Below are 24,159 nucleotides of genomic sequence, written 5' to 3'. Positions count from 1 at the left end.
ACAAATCAGTCGAGGAACTTTGGCAAGTTTTCAAGAATAAAGTAAGCGAATTGCAAAACCGTTTCATCCCGCTCAAAACGATTGGAGGCGAGGGTTGGAGAAAGAGAGGAAGAATTCCTATTCCAAAAGATCTCAGAACTGAAATAGCAAAGAAAAAGCGTCTACATAGAAAATGGATGAAATCATCGCCGCGAGAGAAAGACGAGAATCGCGTGAAATACACCCGTGTACGCAACCGAGTGACGAAAATGATGACACAAGCCCATAGAAATTACGAACGGAAAATCTGCAACAATTCAAAAACAAAACCAAAAGTTTTCTGGTCACATGTCAGGAGCAAAATGAAATCTTCCAGTACGGTATCATCATTACTTGAGGCACCAAATGACAAAAATTCTTTGAAACATGAAGACCATGAAAAGGCGAATATACTTCAACGTCAATTCTGCAGTGTTTTCACAAGAGAGCCTCCTGGGGAGCTACCGGACTTCGAGAAAAGAACTGAGTCCGTAATCGATGAAATCCATATAACAAAAGAAATGATCCAGATCGAAATAAAACATCTAAATCAAAATAAATCATTTGGTCCTGATGGAATACATCCTAAGATGCTACTGTCGTTATCTGACTACGTCTCTGAACCTCTTGCAGTAATAATGAACACATCATTAAAGGAAGGGTCTCTACCAAAGGATTGGAAAGAAGCTCACGTAATACCCATATATAAGAACAAAGGTGCTCAAAATCTTGCAGTAAATTATCGACCTGTAAGCTTGACATCAATAGTATGCAAACTGATGGAGTCAATAGTGAGAAAGCATATTATGGAGCATCTTCTTGATCAACATCTTTTATCGAACAAGCAATATGGTTTTATCAAAAATCGATCCACCGTTACGCAACTGTTGTATTACTTGGATACGTGCTGTGAAAGTACATCGGAGGGAAAAGTAATTGATAGTATCTATTTTGATTTCGCAAAGGCCTTTGACACTGTACCTCATCGTCGTTTATGCCAGAAACTATTAGCATACGGCATAGATGGTCCGATAATGTCTTGGGTAAAATCATTTTTAAATGGACGAACCCAATCAGTGAAAGTAAATAAATCATTTTCGACAACGGATCACGTGGTTAGTGGTATCCCACAGGGTAGTGTCCTTGGACCGTTATTGTTCGTTCTTTACATCAACGATCTTCCTGAAAGAGTGATATCATCATTTATACTCCTTTTTGCTGATGACACCAAAATCTTCCAAGAGGTCAACACTATCGAAGACTCTATTTCCATCCAACAGGATATAGACGCGCTAGTTAAGTGGTCGAAAGAATGGTTATTAAATTTCCATCCCGACAAATGTCACGTACTAACTATTGGCAAATTCTCTGACATCAAACATGCCTATCCATATTGTTTGGATGGAAATCAGCTTGAACATGTTTTTGAAGAGAAAGATCTTGGGATTGTGATCGACTCAGAACTTACATTCGAGGAGCATATTGCAAAGCAGGTAAAGAAGGCAAATTCAATACTAGGAGTGATTAACAGGAGCTTTGAACATCTGAATCCATCCATCTTCCTAGTACTATATACTTCGTTTGTCCGTCCGCACTTGGAGTATGCTCAGTCGGTATGGTCACCTAAACTTCGAAAATATGTTAATTTGATCGAGGGTGTACAAAGACGCGCCACAAAACTCGTGCCTATCTGCAAAGATATGTCCTATGAAGAACGCTTGCGCATACTTGACCTCCCCACGCTTGAATTCAGGAGACTCTTTTGTGATATGGTCCAAGTATACAAACATCTCCACTACTACGATAAAAATACTCTTCCAAGTAAATTATCGACTCGAACACGTCCGAACAGGAGACACAAAGATGAGCTGATACCAAATCTTGGTAAAGATGGATTCCGAGGCGCACAAACCAACTCGTTCTTTTACAGGAGTATACCAAACTGGAATAGATTACCAAGATACGTTGTAGAGGCAAAGACTGTCAAAATCTTTAAAGAAAGACTCAACGAAGCTTGGAAAAAACATCCGAAAAGATTCGAGACAAGACAATTGTAATCAAGATCCGGTTCTCAGAGGCCCTCGTGTGCCTTGAACTTGTATACATTATTATTATTATTATTATTATTATTATTAATTTGTTTACCATCTCTCAACCAGATTTAATAAATTTGGTATCATTTAAAAGATATTTCAGATCCCTTTTTTTCAAGAGAAATATTTTAAAAAAAGTAAAAGAAGAATAAAAGAATTGTTTACAATTTCAAATTATAGTTGGATATATTAAAAAAAAGGTGCCACATGAAATTTTTTTTGGGAATAAGAGCTAAGAAGCTGAAGAGGAAGTGATAATTACTTTTCAAGGTCCAAACTCATATTCTACAGCTCAAAATTTAAAACCTTCCTGCAAAGGGGTGTAAGTACACGCCCAAGTCTAATACACTATAAACTCAATTTTTTAAATTAATTGGACAGCCATTCATTTTTGAGGTACCTCACATCTGATGTTTTGTTGCGATAGCAGAAACACCTTATTTTCAGTCTATCCATTTTTGTTAATTTCTTTTTTTTTTACAGTGGAGTTTTGTGTTCTACATGAATGAATTAAGACTATGGATACATCGGAAAACAAACGGCCTGGAAAATTGGGAGGTAAGCTTCCCTTTCTTTGTATATAATTATTTATAAGGATACATTTAACCCTACACATACTAGACTTTTAGGTGCAGTTTAGCAACCCCATCCCTCTTTTAATAAAATTTGGCATATTTCATATATATCATATAAGGAAATTTCAATTTGTTTATTCTAAAATAAGTCTTTAGAATAAAAAGTACCCTGGTTAAAAGGATTAAAATTTATCCTAAGAATTAATCCAGGGTAAGTGGAGAAATCCTGGGGAAAGGAGTGGCACCCTCTCCTACCTCTCCCCCAGTTAAAGAAAAGGGATCCTGGATTATCATTGAAAGCAATTGCAAACTTGGCTTTTACTTAACCCTTACTTTCTTTTTTGTTTTAGATTGTGACAAACACAATGTTATATTGTTTTTATGCGTTTTTGGCGTTTGAAGTGTTGCGGAGAATCATTCCTGTGGTCTTCTTCAACGACGATGGTAAGTTTAGACTGTCTTTTATACCGGGAAGAGGTTCATTTCCACAGATATCGTATTCCATTATACATTAGACAGGCCTACTGCTCACAGATTTCCTGTAGAATTGTACCCGGTATTTAGAGATCAGTAGTTATTACATATTGACAAGAGACTCCCATTTTAAAAACAGGCTTTTTTGATAATCTCAACAACGATCTTGTCTGTTTACATGACAGAATACTTGGCCAAAAACTCTATACTATTTGCAGTTTCGCAAGAAATTTAAAGTATTGCACTTCCAAATGGAAAATACTTTATAATACTAATACAGCAAAACTCAAGAACAAGACTGCTTAAAGTATAAAAGTGTGATGTTTTTAAAAGAAAATTTCTGGTGCTCATTAATTTCTAAAATTAATTCATTTACAAGTTCTTAGTGCAGTAATGCACTTTTCATTTGGTGTAAAAGAGAAATTGCTTCAATTTGACAACCCCAATTTTAAGTTTTGAAAGATTTATATGACGTTTTATAATATTGTATTTATGAAAAATGTTTATAAATATTATACCGAAAGATACCTCAAAAGAGGTATTGGGTTGTCAATAAAACATTATTACTTTAAGACAAAGAGCTCAATAAGAAAAAGTTGGGTTGTCAATAACACATTATTACTTAAAGACAACTCATAGTAAGAAAAATATCACAATACAGTTTTATTCGAACTACATTGTCCATGTTTGCAAAGTATAATAAGGAAAAACGTCAGTGACATTGTAACTGTTTTGACGAATGAAATTTCTAAAGATAGCTCACTTGACGTCAAAAAATATTTGATCCCATGCAGTCAGGCTGACTCACCTCCCATATGAACACAAGAAAATTCATCACCAGAGTGGGTAGCCTGCCTCCATCTGAACAGTCCCGAAGCGTAGGTACCTTGAAAGTTGTTTTCTACCCCAGAAATGAATCTTTTGTATCTGATTCAATCAACGTTTGTCTCACTTAATAACAATGAAACTTCGATCTCTGCTTCGTTGCAATATCGGCTCGTCCCTTATTTAACTCTAGTTTAGACGGCCCACTTTTCGCCCTGCCTATTCTGATTATGAATTAAAGTTGGCATAAAGTGGGCTGACTAAAGTCAATGCAATGCTCTCTATTGACGTCAATGCAATGTCTTCTTTCAACCTTTTCCAAGCAAAGATTTTAGTTGCCAACTTTGCGCCCAACTTCTGTCTACTCTAACAATTAGAATAGACAGGACAGAAAGTCGGCCGTCTAAACTAGAGCTTATGCTTCCTTCTCAGAGAATAGAGACCATCGAAACACACACACAAACAAAATTATTTCGAATCCCTTACCCAGTTTCACAATATTAGCATGTCACATTTTCTACTTCCTTATTTTGTCTGAAACACTCAATGGAACAATTTAAAATAATTCTGTCTGTCAGAACACTTATTATTTAAAGTAAAAAATAAGCCTGAAAATGTGCTAAAGATAGAGCTTTTCGTGTTTGTTAAGTCAATCATCTTACATCATTATCAAAACAAACGTTCGAATCTGTAGAAGTGATCCCTCGCACAAATCAAAGTTTGTTTCGATAATGGCTGAAGCTGCGTAACTTAACAAACATAAAAAAACCTACTTTGATCAACTTTTAATATTGAAATTTTTTATTTTGATAACTTTTTATAAGAAGGTCCTACCGTTTCACAAGTGTGCCTTCTCTTTTCTTCCTTTTCCTCTGTGAGTGTTGTTGCACCATAACCTATACAACCCTCAACGACGCGGTCGACTTTTGAGGGGTCTGGTAATGAATGAATAAAAACTTTGAGTTGTCAAATCATCAAATCAAGGAAAAAATCTCCCATTGATCTCATTTCGAATTAGAGATTAAAATCTTAATTAAGATGGCATGGTCTTAATTAAACCTTTATCGTTGAAGATTTTATCAAGGCTCCCTCCCATATTTTAAATTTCGTTAACTGACCGTTTACGTGCATCAGTAAAGTCCAATAGCGAATCCGGAGAAGAGGTTTAACTTCCATATAAGGAGATAGATCAGATACTACTCTCCTGTGTATCAACTTGTTATGAATACCTTTGACTTTTGATTATAATAATCATCGAAAGTGGTCTTTTGAAAACAAAATACTTCTTCATGGTGACTATCTTAATTTATCTCCTCTCAGCTGGCACGCAACGTTGTTTCAACGTTTATCTAACGTACACAACGTCCATATAACGTTAGATGAACGTTGAAACAACGTTGTGTGCCAGCTGGGTACAAACTTTGTCTGGCTTGAGCTTTAATAAAGCCAAATTAAGTTTTAAAACATGTAAAGTCAAGGATACCCATTAAATAAGATCAAAATAAATAATAGGTGACGCGGATGGATATATTCTACTTATAGGGATATATTCACGGAGTGTGCACTTATAGGGATATATATTCTTTGATAGTTAGTAGAGGTAGGTGCTTGTACAAACTTTGTCCGGCTTTAACTTCAATAAAGCCAAATTAAGTTTTTGAACATGTAAAGTCGAGTAAGCTTATTAAAGGAGGTCAAAGCAGAGGAATATAAAGAGATGGAAAAAACAGCTTTTCTGATTACTCAAAGTTCAACGATCACTTCTATTGAAAACTCTATTGTAAAAACGTTGATTAGGTCATTAAATGAAAGTCCAGAAAAGACGGCTCGCCATACAAATCGGACAGTTTCTACATGATTTGACGATAAAAATGAAAATTTGTTTTTCCTTTTTTGCCGATTACTTGTTCAATTTTTAAGAAAAAGGAGCAATATTTTTACCAATGTATAGCAAAAGAAATTCTTAACGCAATGATATTAAATTGGTTCTTGTGAAACTGTCAGAAGTCGAGTAAAATCAAGATGAAGTTATAATTTTCTCGAGCTCTAACTTTCCATATTATGGTGCGGTCATGATGCGGTGATAACAGTAGAATTGCTAGGAATTTCTGAGTAAGAAAATATAGGTACCTTTTTTCGTATAGGAGAGGTGTACCCAAAATATAAGCCCTAAAAGTTTGCGCATAATCAGGCTTGAAACAAAAGAATTTTGTCACAACACGCTAATTATGCAGATTTTTTATAGCGACAACAAAAGAAACCTATTTACTCGACATAAAATCCCTTAAGGGCAAGAGACCTGGTATATGACGAGCCGTTTTTCCATTGTTTTCAAGAAGCTGTTTTTCCATCTCTTTACATTCCTCTGGTCAAAGTGAAACATGCAGAAACACATTGTGATTCAGTGTGATTTATAGTTTTTTTTTCAATACTTTTACAAGTTCTTATTCTAATTTTGTTTCAGGATTTTTCAACATGTTAAAGAAAAAAGCTTTCAAAGTTGCAAGACGACTTCCCATCGTTGGACCCAAGGTATTTCAAACAATACTATTTTATAGGTTTTGTTTTAAAGTAAGAGGGATATCGTTTGCTTACTCATCAATTTTAATTCACAAGCTTTTTGATATTGAATCGACACTGATGTGGAGCAAGATTAACCAGAATAAGGAAAAGAAAACAACATTTTTTTTGCTTATATCAGCATAATATAACAATAGGCAGACACTGTCCTGATATGAAACATGTGTCTGATATAAAACGGGAGCACTTATGTAAAAATAAAACCTTTACAGTAAGCTTATTTATGCCACGTTCTCCTCTGGCTTTCTGGAGACGATAGATGCAAAATCTGAGAACTGCAAAAATAATAGAGAAGATAAGTTAGCTCAGACACACTGGATAAGATCTTTCATTCATAAGAACAATTTGCATACAAAGCTTAGCTTATTTTCAAATCTTTACAATTAACACCAAGGAAAATTTTAATTACCGATACTATTTTTTCAGATTCAAGAAGCGATCGATGATGCAATGAAACAACTTGAAGAAACCGCGTTCAGTGTCGGAGGAAATGAATACATTAAAAAGGTAGCCAGAGATAATCATATTAGACTGTGCCATGCAGAGGTCGGGGAGGGGGCTGGTAGACGAATCTCTCTGTAATTCGAATCTTTCTTTAATTCGAATCTTTCTGTAATTCGAATCTCTCTGTAATTCGAATCTCTCTGTAATTCGAATCTCTCTGTAATTCAAATCTCTCTGTAATTCAAATTTCTCTGTAATTTGAATCTCTCTGTAATTCGAACTAAAACAGCAGTCACTTGGGATGGAAAAGGTATAAAAATTTCCCTATAATTCAAAGTATCTCTGTTCTATGAGAAACTATAGGGTGGGGTTAGACGAACCTTTTCAAGCCAAAAAAATCGAGAAATTTATAACAATGACATGGTTTCTACATTTCGTTTCGTTCTTGACAATTAGTAGATATAGTACACCCCCGTGTGAAAAGTCCATTAAAACAGTCTCTTGTGTCAGCTGAAGAATTGAGTGTTAGTATGTCTAATGTCTTTTCCTGTATTTTTTGACGAATGGATTTTTGATACCGATTTTATTTTTTTTAACTCTTCAGCTGCCGTACAATGGTATGAACAAGGTAAGAATTTCTTTTATCTTCTTGAACTTTTTATTCATCTAGGGGATCCAAATTCCTCCTTCCATAAGGCGAGGCCAATTTAATTTTTTGTTTTACGGGCAAAGCTACCCACAAAAGAAGTAGAATCTCATAGCTATAAAATCTCCTGAAAGGGCAGCAAAAAATACTACATCTTGACAAAAATTCGAAATAGAAAACAAAAAGATACAAAAATGTCGAATTCGTGAATAAAATGAAAATTGGAACATAAAACTCTCAAAACCTTGGAAAAACTTGCAAAATTTGGAAAATTTTAGAGTCTATAAAGAAATGAAAATGAAAATGTACTACCAAAATAAATTTTATTTTTATTTCGATTTTTCGAATTTCAGGGTCGATCGGGCCCGTAAAACAACTAATCGAATTGGTCTCGCCCAACACCTAATTCTCTCTAAGGCTCATGGATCCGTAAGAGAATCTACCCATATTTGCGGACCACTTTGGACGAATATTAATAAGCTTTCGAGCGCGGTGATAGGCTGCAAAACAATCAAATCATACGCCAACCAATCAAATGCTTTCGTTTTCAAGTAAATGGAAATGTTGTTTGTTTTGGCTGAGCAAGCATGTGAGGTCTCACATTCGCCGAGAGCTAAATGGATGATCTGTTATGAAATTGGTTGCAGATGTGGGAGAAAAAGATTTTTAAAGGTTTTTAATGATTTAATAAGTATAAGTTCCGAATACTAATTGCGATCATTTTCTTTGTTTTTGTAGGAAGAAGTATTGAAAGAAATTGACACATATCAAAATATTGGTAAGTTGTTCGAGGAAAAAATGAAAGTTTTTTGGCCTGCTTATCAACCATCTTCTGAAAAAAAGAGGAAGGTTGAATCTCTTTATCGCCACTCCAAGTCCTAACTTTCGAATGCCGAACTGAGTTTCGCAAAATTGCATAAAATGCAATCACAATGAACTTTATTGGAACACCTATCATTAAAGGTCCTCATCTTTTAAAATGCTTTCTATTATTTGGATCTGTCTGTAATTTGTGTAAAATAGAATCCTGGTTCGAATTCGAAGTTTCGAGTTATAGGAAGTATATCTATAGAGGTATGTGATTCAGACTAGATTTTACCTAACTCTTTGAAAGCGAGGCAAGTAAATATTACGTCATCGTTACGTCACCGTTACCTCATTTCTCTTTATAACCATAGGAGGATGTTCTTGGCAAGATGGATACGTTTCTGGTGCAATTTACAGCGATGGAGAACTCACTGAATTGATGACCGATGTAAGTCAAAATTATTAAGAGTGTATCATACTTGTAAACCCTTACCGGTACGGTCCACTTTTGAGTTGACTGGTAATGAAAATACAAGGAACATTTCTTTCTACTACGGTATCGAAAATACAAGTGTAGGAGCGCTGTTGTGAAAAATGTAAAGATACCCAAGATACCCTTGCATTGAAGCGATAAAGTAACGTCAGAATATAGTTGAGGTCATCACAGAAATGGGCTTTGCTAAAAATTTTTATTCTTTATTACAATAGGTTTACAGTCGATATTGTTGGTCGAATCCGTTACACGCCGATGTTTTCCCGGACGGTATGAATCGTTATTTTTTCTCGTTTTTTTTTAAAGTTTCTTTAACTTGAAGTCGAATTCTGCTGCGCGATCAATCTTGTCCTTTAGTAGTTAGATCCTTGAAATTTTTTAATGCAAATCTTTGAAACGGCGCCTGTATTCCTTTTTCCCATGAGCAGATACTATAATGACGAAACATTTGAGAGTCAGAAAAATAGCTGTTAATCTCCTCTCCAAGGGTCCGGTTTTTAGAGAGAGATCAAAAGTTTTGGTTAATTTAGAAATCAACTAAGTTTTTGTTATTTGAATTAACGTAAAAGGGGTTGGGAACGAGTGTTCCGTTCATATAAAACAAAAAAAATGATGATTCTAAAGAACAGTACCTTCTAACGAACGATACCTTAATGAAACATGCACCCCCGCGAATAAATCTTTAGAGAAGATTCTCAAAAAGGTTGGAAATTCTCTCACGCCCACATTTAAATTAGAACCAGACATAAATTTTTATGTGTATAAAAAAACGGCGTTCTTTTTGCTATTTTTGTGTTCGAGCGTTTGTCCCTGAGGACCTAAAAAGAAAAATTTGCTTTCATTCTCTTTCTAGTTCGTAAAATGGAAGCGGAATGTGTTCGAATGGTCATCAATATGTTTAACGGAGATGAGAATTGTTGTGGTCTGGTAAGTTCTAAACCCTATCTGGTTCACAGATATCTTGTATAAAACACTCGATATAGCTACTCGGTCCCTGGCTGAAGTACATTCGCTGATACTTTCGAAAAACAAGCGGATATACATCTGTACATTATTTTCTGAAAAAAGAGCCTGCTACCATTTTGAGAGTTTGACGTTGAGTGCAATATCTTTAACAAGGTAAAAACAACAAGCAAAGACTTGCTAGCTTCTTTTTTAGTGGATTTATTTATCGGAGGATATCGAGGGCGACGGTAAGTGAAGTCGACGCGAAACAAAGTTGATAGTTGATGTACGGCTCTATATCGCCTTTGCTCACCTAAACAGACGACGCTATTTTGGTGTTTTTACCGTCGTCGAGCAAAGTGACCTGCATGTCACCTTTGCTTTATACCGTCTCCTTCGATTCATCTCGAATATAAAAACTCGCATTTAACTTAGCTAGGATTGATAAATCGATCGGTTATTTTTTCTCAATTTTTTTGAAAATGAGGTAAGCGCTCTTCTTGACGTAATTTATGAAAAGGTCTAATCTAGCCCGAGTTAGGTGAAACAATCAATCGGTTATCTTTCTCTCGTTTCAGATGACATCAGGAGGTTCAGAAAGTATCATGATGGCGGTGAAGTGTTATCGTGAATTGGCTCGTGAAAGAGGAATAGAAAAGCCTGAGATGTATGTTAATTTGATACTATGGCTCTAAGCTGTTAATACAGGTTTTCCCGGTTCGAATCCCCGCTTCTTTCAATAAACACTTTCGGAACATTTTCCTTGACTACACAACCATATACGTGAAATATCGACTCTAACATGATTGCTGACATGTAACCACTGATCTCTCATTACTCTTAGGTGCCAAATAAACGCCCCCCCCCCCACTTGTTAATTTTTCGAAAATTTTCTAACCGACCCCCTCGTTTATTAATTTTTAAGAGTATTTTCAGTTGGCAAAAAGAAGTCCCCTCATTTTGCTCCAAAAAGCCTGATTTTAGCCTGTATTTACCTTATTTTTGGGTTTTCAGAAGTAACAATTTCCGACCCCCCCCCCGGCGATTAGGTCCCCCCCACCCCGGCGATTAGCCCCCCCCCCCGTTTATTAGAATTTCGAAAATTTTCCAACCCCTTCCCCATTTATTTGGCACCTAAGAGTACCTCACTGGATAGGGCTACTCGTATAAATGGAAACTTTACAGATTTAGGATTAATTAGTCCGCCATCATGTTTTCAATTTTGGTCGTCAACAACATGATTATGAAAATGAACCCTTTGATTCAAATACATTTTTTTACCTTTTTAGTGTTGCGCCTTACAGTGTGCACCCAGCTTTCGATAAAGGATGTCATTATTTCGGAATCAAATTAACGCACGTTCCTGTTGATAAGAAGACTGGCAAAGCTAATACTAAGGTATTTTAATTCTGCATTCCTACAAAAACAAAAAGAACTTCAATAAATAATCATAATTCATTCCACAATTTAAAAAAAAAATGAGCATTTATTTACACCTCAAAAGGAATCCTTCCTCAACCAAATGATACCCCGACCACCCCCTGATACCCCGACCACCCCCTGATACTCCGACCACCCCCTGATACCGATAATGTATTCTTCTTGCAGACCTAATTTATAATAATAATAATAATGATATATCTCCGGCATTTCCAAAATTTACATTTGGCTCTTCACCTGAAAATCATGTATATAATATATTAGTCTGGAGATCCATACTTTCTCATTGAGAGTATGGTATTTTTGACCCAGTTTGAATTTGTTTACATTTGGCTTGAATTTCGTGCCAAAAAAGCCGTTGATAAGGTTAGCTATACTTCGAAATCACACGAACAGAGTAGACGGGTCTCCCAGCTAATAATATATATGCAATGTCTAGAAATTTATGAAAATAAGCTGCTGGTTTACTAAGAAATTTTATTGATGGGCCGTATTCTTGATATGCGTAAGTCATTTTTATAGCGGAAACACCCTAAAAAAGCCGGGATTTGACCTCTCTCTGTTACTAAAAATAGAAACACAGAGGTCAAAAACCGGCTTTTTTGGGTGCTTCCGTTAAAAAAATATGACATCATCTTGACTTACGCATATCAAGAATAAGACTTGATTTCTAATGTCTTAACGCATTTAATATGAAACGTTTATTTTGATATTTTCTACAATTAAACCGATTTTTCATCCTCCAGTTGATATACATAATACACAGTATACACAAAAAATTCAATTAAATTTGAATTTGAAGAAAGTTACTTTTGATCAAGATTTCTTTAATTTTTCATTATTTAGGCAATGGAAAGGGCTATTTCCAAGCGAACAATTTTGGTAAGTCAACAAAGATTTAGCCTAATGAAGGTTCCCAGCTGACACAGAAAGTCTTTTCAATGTTTATTTACCGTTCACCACGTCCATATAACGTTAGATGAACGTTGAAAGAACGTTGTATGTCAGTTGGGTTTATTCATTACATAGCTCATAATTTTAGAATTTTGTTAACGCGAAAACCGGTGTGAAAATACTTAGAACAGTGAATGAAATACTCCTTTCCAGTCATCGTTAACTCCCCATTATGACTTTCCTAAATTTTGTACCCCCTTGTGCTGGTGGTCGAACCTTGTGTAACATTCCCCCCCTTCGAACACCTGCTGAAAATACTCTAAATCCTTTAATTCCAGGTTTTTAACTCCTCTAGAATTCTGAATTTTTAACAGGATTAGAAAAATACCCACAGAATTCCACGGATTTTTGTAAACTACCATAGAATTAAGCTGCAATTCAAATCTTACCTCTTTGGAACGTTAATGGACCTCCTCAACAGAGGTTACATGGATTTTCCTGGAAAGTAAAATTCCGATTTTTCTTCTCTTTACTATAGATTGTTGGTTCAGTTCCAAGTTATCCTCACGGATGTATCGATGATTTGGTGGAATTATCAAGAGTAAATATCCCTTTATTTCTTTACAGCTTTAATTTCAGCGGCCTGCTTACTAGTCTCGTTTTCGTATTTAGAGACCCTTAATCCATGAAACAAATATCAAACGGTTGTTAGGGAAGACTAACGTTATGATTTTGAGGTAATATCCCATGCCTACTCATGCATTCTTAATTTCCAGACAGTTAGAATTCTAAGCGCCAAAGCACGTTGCTACGGTTGGTGGAGTGAATTTCTGAGTAAAAATACTCCAGATCTATAGGTGTAGTTGCTTTTGTAGCCGATTTTGACTCTAAGCTATAAAGCTTTTTTGTTTTTTTCAGATCGCGCTGAAGAAAAATGTATATTTGCATGCTGATGCCTGTCTTGGTGGCTTCATTGTTGCTTTCATGAATAAAGCTGGGTAAGAGAAATGGTTTATGCTTGCCAGTCTTCGTGTCTATCGGTAACACGAAAAGATGTGCCTCTAATGTCTTTTGATTGTAATAGATTGGGTCTTTTACCAACAGTATAAAAGTGTAAAACAGTATAAAACACTATATAGAGCTTTTACATCCCTAACTGAAACAGAATAATTCCATCTTTAATAAGTAGCCGACAGTTCGCCACTTTCTCTTGCCTCTTGGCTTCGCGCCATGCTATGTTTCTTAAGAAATCAGCCTTTTGAGCCTTAAATGGTTCTTACATGTTTTTAAACTTTTCGACATAATCAGCCTCATGAAAGGCTGGATTGGAAGGTTCGTAAAAAAAAACGAATTAAAAAATGGTTATTTTCTCATTCTAAGCCTCAGCATGTTTCTTAGATGTTTCTTAGTTTTTAGGCATTCTGAGCCTCATGTTTCTTAAAAGTGTGTTTCTCACATTATTTTGCTTCATTGTCGTGGCTTTGGCAATGCAGGGTGGTTCTATCTAGTGTTTTATATGAAATTTCCTTACTTCTATCATTTGCAATGCAAAACATGAAGTCGTGAATATCATGAACAATCTCTTACTCTTCTCTTTGTAGATATGATTTACCGCCTTTCGATTTCCGCCTACCCGGCATCACCAGTATTTCTTGCGACACCCACAAATACGGGTACACCCCTAAAGGTTCATCAGTTGTTATGTACCGAAGTAAAGATATCAGGAAACACCAGGTATACAGGAATTCTTAATAAAGTAAAATCTTCGCATCAAATTAAAACGAAATATATCGCATCTAAATCTTTCTTTGTGTGATTTGATGGATCTTCAGAGCTTCAGAGAATGTGAATTTATTCCTTGGTTTTAGTCCCATATATTATTCTTCCTTAGATATCAATTTTCATTTCCAACCTTTTAAAGTCTCAAGGTTTTAAGTACCTCTAATTAAAAAGTAATTAGCAGCATCACCCTTAAAGCCATGAAATACTGACGAGACAAAGTAACCATTTTAGAAACCCACATAACTTTCCTGAGCCTCTGGAAGTCAAATCTTTCTCATATCGTGTAAGCTTTGTGACCTAATCTTTTAAGATTAAAATGTAATTCTTGTCAAATCTTCATTTGCTTTAGTACTACACACAACCCAACTGGAGTGGAGGTGTATACGCTGCAGCCTCCTTCCCAGGAAGTCGCCCTGGAAACACCATAGCAACCACTTGGGCTACCATGATGCATTTAGGAGAAAAAGGTTTGAATGAAGTTTTCCCTTTCAAAAATCACCAAATCACCAAATCTTAGAATTTTTGATCCACTCAAAATCCTCCACCTGCATCAAAACAAAGCTTTCCGATAGGAATTCTAAGCGTTTGTTAAAATTATAAAATTTACATATTATTTCGCATATTACAGGATACGTCGAACGAACCAAACTAATCATCAAAACTGCAAATGACATCGGTAAAAGGTATCGTGTATAATGATATGTACCGTCGTTTTGTGTAAGATTTCACCTCCCGGACTGAGCTTCCACTACTACTTTTCTAGCGGAAAAAAGACTAGGATTCCGGATAGTTGAAAAAATTAGCTAATGAGTTAGTTAATGAAAAAATTAATAGGAATGAATCTTAGTCCGGTAGTTAGAATCTTATGCAAAACGACGATAATTTTGTTGATTCTTCATAAGAGTTCATTGACTTTATCATCCCGGTTTTTAATAGAAACTCGCAGTGTATTTATTTAAAAAAGAGGGAAAAAGCCATTTAGATAGTAAAACAATTTTTATTGGAGAATAATTCTAGTCGAAAAGTTGCTAGTTGCTACTTTCGAGCTGGGGAGTTGCTAGTTTCAGTTTGGAAGTTGAAAAATTACCGGCTACCGAAAAAGAATAAACATACATCAAAAGTACAATTTTGAAAGTAAATGTAATATGAGAGTAATATATCACACATAATAATACGTATAATACATATAACACCTGTCATATGCTCATTTGCTCTCACGTGCACTGAGAGCATGAAAAGCCATTTCCACCTTCAATTCATATCCATTTATATTTCCTGCATCACATTGAGTATAAATGTAATTCTTGATTAAAGTGACCTGAGAACCATTGTATTTTATAATGCCATCAAAATTTTTATTAAAAAGTGTCAATTCCAATGATAAAATGACAAAAGAAATTGTCATTATTTTTCTAGCTCTATGAACTATCTCTACGATTTTTTTGAGGCTAAAATGACTGTCAACTCATATTCTTTTATACAATAAGCATCGATCAATATTTTTTGGGGAATTTTGTTTGACAATCGTTATATTTAAAGATTTTGTCAATATTTTTACAAGAACGTGTCATGTTGTCAGCCAATGACGATGGCATAGCAGTACTAATTATTTTGGCTTTGCTAGCCAGCACCTTACCATTTTCAGGGTCTTAAAAGCTAATAATATGTTTGGTACTGGCTAATTTGATTCTTTTGAGCTACATTAATTTAATTTTAAAATTATCGGTTGCCGTAGATTTCATAACAACTCGGCAACTTCTCAACTCGAAAGTAGCAACTAGCAACTTCTCAACTTGAAAAATACCCTGCCTCTTTTTATTGTAAATGGATTTTGTTCTATTTTCTCTTTTAGAGTTTCCAAGATCCCTGGATTATACTTATTAGCGAATGTCGATGTTTGTATTGTTGCTTTTGCATCGAATGATTTTGACATTTTCTTGATGTCAGATGATTTAGCCAAGAAAGGATGGCATCTCAACCCCCTACAATTCCCCTCTGGGTAAGTAAGATCGTCCCCTTGTTTATTTCTTTACCTTTCCTGCGCGTGAAAAACCTCAATCTTTGAAACCCACAATTTCAAACCTGCATAAAAGCTTGTAACTTGAGACAATGGGTTTGGTACCATTAGAAAGGTATTTTTGTACTCTTTCTAAAAGCATTACGCCCTTTTAAATTGAGTGATCAGCCTTAAAGTCTTGGACTTGGGATATTGGCAAAATTAGAATGTGTATACACGTCACTCGGGTTTGACGGGTTAAGATTTTTGCTGTTCCGTCGTTTTGTACTATGTATCTAGACTACGACATCACTTCATGTTCTTCTACAGTGCAAATAGTGCGAGATGTTTGAAAATCTCAATAGGTGATATTGACGCGGCCTAGGTCAATTCTTGTCATGCTTTGTGTGTGGAAGCATAATAAGGTTGATTCAAAAGACACAGGCTCTGTAGAAATAAGTTCATGGTATGATCAAGTATCATATCATCAAAACGATCGTACGAATTCACCATGTGTAGGTGAATCAGTGAATGTTAGATGATGTATGATATAGAAAACCACGATCCGTTATATGTATCGATTTCTGGATCAGACATGCTTTATTGATTCTTTGCAAGAAATAAAAAAAACTTTTGACAATATTTCCATTACAGCTTCCACATTGTTGTAACGTATTGACTATAACTATGTTTTGTGTGTGGGTACTGCGGGTTCAGTCAGTAGGCATGAGTGTATTCTCAACTTCAGTTGAGTTAGAATCTGAAATGTGTGGCTTGTGTGTGTCTGTCTGTTTTATAATTTGGGCCCCTGGCCTTCATTTTTCGTTTGGTTTTTCAGGCAAAAACGGAACCTGTTTTTTCGCCTCTGGTTTTGAACTGGGAGACGGTTTTCAAAAAATTGTTGTTGGTTCCTTGGGTGAATCTGGGGGTTGTTTTTTTTTTTTTCATTTTCAAAATTTGATTTTTGGGGCTTGGGGACGAGTTTTTTTTTCGCCAAAACGAGGCTAAATTTTGGGGCATGGAACTTCAAAAATTGTCGATTTGGCTGAAATTTTGCACACTTGTTCCTTGGGTGAATATCTGGGGGTGTTTTTTTCATTTTTTGAAAATTTTGATTTTTGGGGCCTGGGGACGAGTTTTTCGCCAAAACGAGGCTAAAACTTTGGGGCAGCCTGGAGACTTCAAAAATTGTTCGATCTGGCTGAAATTTTGCACACTTGTTCCTTGGGTGAATAGTGGGGTTTTTTTTTTTTTTTCATTTGAAAATTTTGATTTTTGGGCCTGGGACGAGTTTTCGCCAAAAGGCTACCCTTTGGGGCCATGGAGACTTCAAAAATTGTTCGATTTGGAAAATTTTGCACACTTGTTCCTGGGGTGATATGGGGGTGCTTTTTGCATTTTTCAAAAATTTAGATTTTTGGGCCTGGGGACGAGTTTTTTGCAAAACGAGGCTAAAGCTTTGAAGCAGCCTACAGGCCTCCAAAATGGTCGGATTTGGTTGAAATTTGGCACACTTGTTCATTGGGTAAATATCTGGGGGTCTACAATTGGGCCTATGAATAATTTGAAGCCACTGAAGTTGAGCCCAGTGCGTTGCGCACGTTCGACTATGGTAACTTTCGACAATCTTTTCATTACAGCCTTCACATTGCTGTGACGTTGAACCACACTAAACCAGGAGTTGCTGATCGGTTTGTGAACGATATCAAGGGAGTTGCTCAACGTCTCATGAAAAATCCTGGTATCAAAGCTGAAGGAAAGGTACACTATTTTTAGATGAGAAAATTAAGCTTCGATAGCTAAAATATTGAGAACAAGTACATTTATTAAGGCTTTATGGACACTTAAACACTTTGTTCTTTAGGAAATCGGCGCAAAAATAGTAAAAAAATACGAACATTTCTACTTAAATTAAAAAAAGCTAAGACCAAACGAAGGCTTAAAATGTTTATAAAAAGATCTTTTAGCTGAAAACTTATTTATGAATAAAGTAGCCTATGATCTCCTCGAAACGCCTGAGGTCGTATGAGGTTATGAGGTCGTAAAAAATGTTAAAGCCACTAAAATTGCAGTTTTTTAGAGGATTATACTTTCTGTGAATTTCATTTTGCTTCATTTTCACTCTCCCATAATACAAGTCTACATCGTACGTTGTCCCAGCTTACCTTCAACCTAGAAGGTAAAATAACATCTGATCTGACCTTACACAGCTTTCATCTTCCAATTGAACTCTAATAAACTTCATCTTTCACTTTTCAGGGAGCGATCTACGGTTTATCCCAACAAATCCCGGACAGGTCAATAATTACGGACATCACCACCGGATTTTTGGACACTTACTACAGTGTGACTGCTGGTTTGAAAAAAATGGAGTGATATTTTTTGATATAATTTAAAAAAAGGGACTACAATATTTTGGTTAAATATGTTTTTTATAGCTGGTAGTTATATAGTATAGTTGGTTTTCTATGTTATGTTTTGCTAACCATGCCGATGTTTAAAAAGTGCACGAATGATAGTGGTGGTTTATGGGATTGGTCAAATGAAGGTTAGCTTAGTCGGCTACATACGTTAGAAGAAAATGAAATTTTGAAAATAAAAGTGCTGTGACGATACGATAGCTTTAGCAAAAACAAGAAAAATCTTAATCCGCGAAAATTGATTTTGCCACTTGAATATCACATGATCTATTTTTAAAGAGCCGTTGTATTGTATTGTCTTCACGCGATTCATTTCACTTTGCCCTGCTAAGCCTTTTTGTCATTGGACTCTAACTAGACAATGCTTTGATTTGGAAATTTAGGATTCTTCAATAATTTCGGTGCCGTGATATTGATGGTAATCATAGTCTCAAATTAGAATAGTTTTCAGTCCTTTACTTTGAAATTACGAGGAATTAGAACGTTGAATGTGTTTCATGTGTTGTAATTGTTGCCTGCTGCTGCCAGTCAATAGAGTATTAAATAATATTAAAAAGGATTAAACTTTTTTTTTACTGCAATAAACTAAAGTTTGTTATATTGACAGTCGAATTTATTTTTTAAACGAATATATAAGTCTCACTAATAATATATTATGTAAAATTTGCATTTAAAGCTGAAAACTTTATCAAGTTTTGTGCTAGTTAGCTGATCAGAACCCATTGAACTAAAAAAGGGCGAAACCCTTGGGGTCACTTTTGGTACGGGGATGTGCCGCTGGTCAGGGTCCCTTTATTAGGCGTTGAAGATATCTGACAGGAGTCTCAAATTAACTGATTTTCAAGAATTGTATCTGACAGGGTCGGCTTTTGGTTATTTTAGACAATTTTCGGAGTGGAAATTACAAAAAATTTAAACTTTTCGTTTACATTTCCACTTTTCACATTTCATGCTTTGATATCTCGTTCTTATATATAGTGTCCCAAAATCATCAAACATTCATATCTGACAGGGTCCACTTTTCGAACTCCAGCGGTACATCCCTGTCGGCTGTCAAGGTCAATGCCGAAGATCCATGGTCAAACATCCTTTAAAGTTTTAAGCTAAATTGATAAATTATCACTAAACTTGATTAGCACATGATTTCTTTAATTTACTAAAAATCGATAATTTTTATGTTGTTTTTTATTTTATTTTTTTTTGTTAAATATTTCATCAACGGACTCGATATTTGGTTTGTTCGAGAAGCTGGAAATGGATTTTGTCTGAATGAAAGAAACATTCGAATTCTTTCTATTTTTTCTTTCAAAAAATTGAAAAAGAATCTCTCAAAATAATCTAGTTTAATAATGAAATTCGACTCTCTATAATTCGATCTTCAACGAAAACCAAAAATCTTCTTGGGATTATGAAAAGATTCGGATTACAGAGTATTTTATATGATACAGTATATGGCCCCCAAAACGGAGACGGCCCCCAAAACGTAGGCTTGTCATTAAAATGAGGATTCTGACCTGTAGATTTATCAGAATTAGACTATTTTTGTTTATTTTGAAAAAATGATGGTTCTTAAAAATGAGTATGTTTTTGATGGTTTGAGACATATTCAAAATAACGTACCGGGTGGGTAAAAAAACGCCCCTATTTTTCGGTTTTTGACGTACACATTTCTATCCAACAAAGACAAATGAAATTTTCAGAGAAGATTTTAAATTTAATTTTTTACCCTTGGTGTAAATTATACATTTGTATGTTCATTTAAAATGACTTTTATGACAATTTCGTTGACTTACGTCAATTTTCCACTGTTCACAGATTTTGATAGTTAAATTTTTCGTTTTACCATCTAAATTTGTCGCGCTACTTTTAAAACATCAAATTTCATAGGTTAAGTTTTGTTCCAAGGTCAATAATTATTTGATAGATTCTAGCTAGTTTCAACCAAGCCATTTCTTAACGTCAATTGCGACGACAAAAAAATACTTTCAAATCGTCAATGATGCAGGAATGAACCGATGTTAACACCTTTTGTACATCAAAATCCTTATTGCTATTGAAAATAAGTTATGAAAATGGGATATAGTAAACTTTCTACACCTAAGGCCTTTCAGAAAATGCAGATACATCGGTGACTTTAGAGGCTGGGTAAAAGATATAGCATCTTAAAAGTCAACCAGTATTTTGGGGACTTAGAATCGGCATTGATAAAACCGAAAATTCTAAATACGAGAAACAACAAAAAATCTTGAAATTCCGTCTCTACCAGCTTGAATTTATAGTTTATGTAACAAAAAATTAACATTATATATAAAAATGTTCGCTGAATCAGCAAAAACGGCAAATTCTATCTTTTTTTTCAAAATATAAGAGAAAAATAACTTTAAAGCTTAATATTTTCAGTTTCAGTTAAGGTGTTTTTCTAATAAATTTTCACAGCATATTCCGTACGTGAATGGAACTATTTTCAATGAGATTGGTTTTCAGAAACTTAATTAAGACGTCGTTAAATCAAAATTGTCATTTTGGAAATTTCTAAATTTTCAGTTTGGACTTTGCATTATCGAAAATCTTGAAATATTTTATAAAATTCATAAATTTTATATCCATCAGGTCGTAAATTTAAGGGAAAACACAAATATGTTCATAGTTTCTCCCCTTGTTACCACTGGGCTTAATAGTAAATAATTTAACTACACCTACGTTTTATGCCTACGTTTTATGGGGCCCAAACCTCAAAAATCTCTAACATTGCAATACGTTTTGGGGGCCATTAGAAAATAGCTACCTATTTTTAAGCGATTGAGAAATTTTGTTGAAATTGAAAATTTTTGAAAAAGAACTTCTGCGAAATAAAGTAAAGATGTTAAAGTTTTGCGTGCAGCAAAAATCTTTGTAAAATCTCCTTTCCTCTAGATTTGAGAACGATTTTAGATTTGGTCGACGTTCTGGGGGCCACATACTGTATTCTATATGATATTCTATATGCACCAATGATGTTATAGACTATGTTCGCACGTGACGGTTCCGTTTCGCCCCGAAACGAAATGAAGCCATTCTATTGGTTACATTCAAGTGTTACGTCACTTCTAATCAATCGTTTCGGAGCGAAACAGAACCGTCACGTGCGAAAATGGTCTTAGTTCAATTACAGAAAAATTCGATTAATAGAGGGTTCGATAATAACAGAGGGTTGATGACTGTATATATTACATAAAAATAATTCAAAAAAGTTTGGAAAATGAAAACGGTTGATCAGAAAAAGGATTCCCGTATTATCTATTTGATGATTTTTAAGGTCGATCAGTGACTTTGGACTTCATATAGTTTATCTATACTATAGAAAGTTCGACTGCAAAAGTGAAGAAAAAATCGTACTATTGTGGCGAATTTTTTTTTCGTTACTTATAACTTCTCTCGAATTTGACTAGCCTCAGTCAGACGGAAAAAATTCATTAGCAAAAACGAGATTTTGACAAAAATATGTTGACAATTTCTTTTGCCGACCTAATTTTCGATAAATAAATATTTTAAAGCCTTTCTCGCTACCAATGATAATGTTCAATGATCAAAGAAAATTTTGCCATGAAATTCACAGTCATATTTTTTAAATCCTGAACCTGAGGACCTCCCGGAGGATATTAGGTTTACAGGATTACACACGGGGATACGTTTTTTGCGAACGTATTGAAAAATGTTGTGAATTTTACGACCCTTATTGAACTACAACAACTTTCAACCTAAAAATTTTCCTATTTTTCTGACCCGCCCTTTGATTTAAGAAGGAAGGGACCTTCACTAAAAGGAGGGGGGGGGGGTAAAAAAAGTTAATTTTTTAATAATTTTTTTTTCGAAATTTTACCGCCCAAAAATCTGCACACAGGGGGTGGTGGCTCCAGGGCGGTTTCATTGTTTATCTTTTCATCGGCGCCGTACAATCAGACATCATAAGATCATTCAAAATCAAGATGGCGACGTCAAGGTGTGCAAAAGTGAAGAATTTTTATGGTTTTCTGCATCACTGAATGGTTACAGACTCCACCATGACAGCTTGGGAAATACTGTGTGTGTTGTTTTGTTTTTGATACAGATCTAAATAAGCTCTCACATTCTTTTAACCCCCCTGCCAGCTAACAAGGCTACAGGCTAGACTATAGTCAGAAAGTCTGCCGTATACTATCTTCGCTTTTTTGATTTGATTGATAGCGCTGCGATAGATCTCTACTTTTTCCCCCATCAGAATTAGCAAAGGCAAAAAGTAGTTGAGCTCCAGCTCCTGGACTAGGCTAGACTTACCTTTTTTTCTTTTCTATTTCAACAATACAATGCTTACTACAAGTTACCCAATCTCACGGTTGGACATGTTCATAAAACATAGGGCGAAATGTTACACTTTGCACCATTGATTTTTAATTTGTTACTGATTTATCTCTCATTCTTTTCAAGACAAAAGACTTTGGTTTTTCAATTGTAAATAGATGATATTTTGTAACTGTCCAGGTTAGATTTCTAAATAGTCTGGGGTCTGAAAAAAATAACTTTTTCCCCGGACTTATGTCCGGGGCTCCAATTTTTGCGCCATAAATTTACAATTTATGCAATGAACAATATTTCAATTAATTAGAAAAAAGCCCGCGCGGTCAGCGATTCTATAAAAAGCGACCGCGCGGGCTGTCTGGGGCGTCCGGGGTAGTCTCTCAAAAACAAATAATACGGACCCCGGGCACGCATCAAAAAAACCCCGGACTGTCCGGGGCATAGGCAGGGTCGTATAATAAGCGAGGCTTAAGATATTAGCTCCCAAAGTCAGGCAAGAAAAATGATAAAAATGTAACAACTGGAAATTTTCCCAAAATGATAAATACATAATATCTCTGGAAGTAATGCATATTTTACTATGAAACTTTCACAGATGATAAAAATGTAACTCAGGAGTGTTTCTAGCTTTTCAAAACTGCTGAAAATGGTTTTATGATAAAACTGTAACAGTTTGAAATTTTAATTTTGTACATTTTTATCACTAATTTCAAGGAAATGGTTTGGGTCTACTTGATTGCAATAAGTTTAAATTGCAAGTCAAATCATTGATAAAACTGAAACATTGGTTTATTTTCCAATAATCAAATAAATTCCTGATAAATAAGTAACAGTTACTTTTTGATCCCATATCTTTTCAGGAAGGGTGTTATATTACTTGCCTAAAGCTACTGCCACATTACCAATGCTTCAAAATTATCTTTGTTTTTACAGAATTGTAAATAATCCATTAGAACCTTAATAATTGATAATTTAGTAACAAAGTTACAATTTTATCATTTTCCTTGTTTGAGGACTGTTGAGGAGTATATTTTTGAAATTTTTTGATGCAGTCCTTTTTGTTACATCATTATCGTCATTTTCACCAATTTTCAGCAAGATTACTGCAATACTTACCAAGTTATTGATAAAAATGTAAAAAAGCCATTTTTCAATGTGTAACATTTCGCCCCAGGGTTGGAATTATAGCTTCGCACTTCGCAAAATGCGAAGTGAATTTTAGATTTAGCGACCCAAAAAGATTTCCCAACTCAAAAATGCGAAGTTAAAAAATTATAAGAAAATGCCTATTTTTCTACACACATTTTTTTATCTATTGCTTTATAAACTTGCCACTTCGCTACTTTATTCATTCGTCTATCTATTGCTTTATCAACTTGTCAATTTGCTACTTCATTCATTCGTTTATCTATT

General features: G+C 35.0%; 1 protein-coding gene across 1 annotated transcript in view; it reads left to right on the top strand.

The window, feature by feature from the left end:
- Positions 1-19,081, top strand: part of LOC136810717 (sphingosine-1-phosphate lyase 1-like) — a 30,942-nt gene extending 11,861 nt beyond the window's left edge. Inside the window, exons 2-21 of the mRNA XM_067067309.1 lie at positions 2,595-2,669; positions 3,037-3,130; positions 6,450-6,517; positions 6,992-7,072; positions 7,614-7,637; positions 8,394-8,433; positions 8,834-8,910; positions 9,171-9,225; positions 9,809-9,882; positions 10,479-10,567; positions 11,190-11,298; positions 12,187-12,222; positions 12,773-12,835; positions 13,153-13,232; positions 13,836-13,968; positions 14,366-14,483; positions 14,645-14,699; positions 15,869-16,015; positions 17,653-17,773; positions 18,272-19,081. Coding sequence (XP_066923410.1) covers positions 2,595-2,669; positions 3,037-3,130; positions 6,450-6,517; positions 6,992-7,072; positions 7,614-7,637; positions 8,394-8,433; positions 8,834-8,910; positions 9,171-9,225; positions 9,809-9,882; positions 10,479-10,567; positions 11,190-11,298; positions 12,187-12,222; positions 12,773-12,835; positions 13,153-13,232; positions 13,836-13,968; positions 14,366-14,483; positions 14,645-14,699; positions 15,869-16,015; positions 17,653-17,773; positions 18,272-18,388 — 1,656 coding nt within the window. The 3' untranslated portion in view covers positions 18,389-19,081. The remainder of the gene's footprint in view (positions 1-2,594; positions 2,670-3,036; positions 3,131-6,449; positions 6,518-6,991; positions 7,073-7,613; positions 7,638-8,393; positions 8,434-8,833; positions 8,911-9,170; positions 9,226-9,808; positions 9,883-10,478; positions 10,568-11,189; positions 11,299-12,186; positions 12,223-12,772; positions 12,836-13,152; positions 13,233-13,835; positions 13,969-14,365; positions 14,484-14,644; positions 14,700-15,868; positions 16,016-17,652; positions 17,774-18,271) is intronic.
- The last annotated feature ends 5,078 nt before the right edge of the window (positions 19,082-24,159 follow it).

The sequence above is a fragment of the Clytia hemisphaerica genome, unplaced genomic scaffold (genome assembly GCF_902728285.1).
Source record: "Clytia hemisphaerica strain Z4C2 unplaced genomic scaffold, Clytia hemisphaerica genome assembly, whole genome shotgun sequence".
Classification (NCBI taxonomy): domain Eukaryota; kingdom Metazoa; phylum Cnidaria; class Hydrozoa; order Leptothecata; family Clytiidae; genus Clytia; species Clytia hemisphaerica.
The sequence above is the reverse complement of the archived record's forward strand: the minus strand, read 5'-3'. Positions and strand labels throughout refer to the sequence as shown.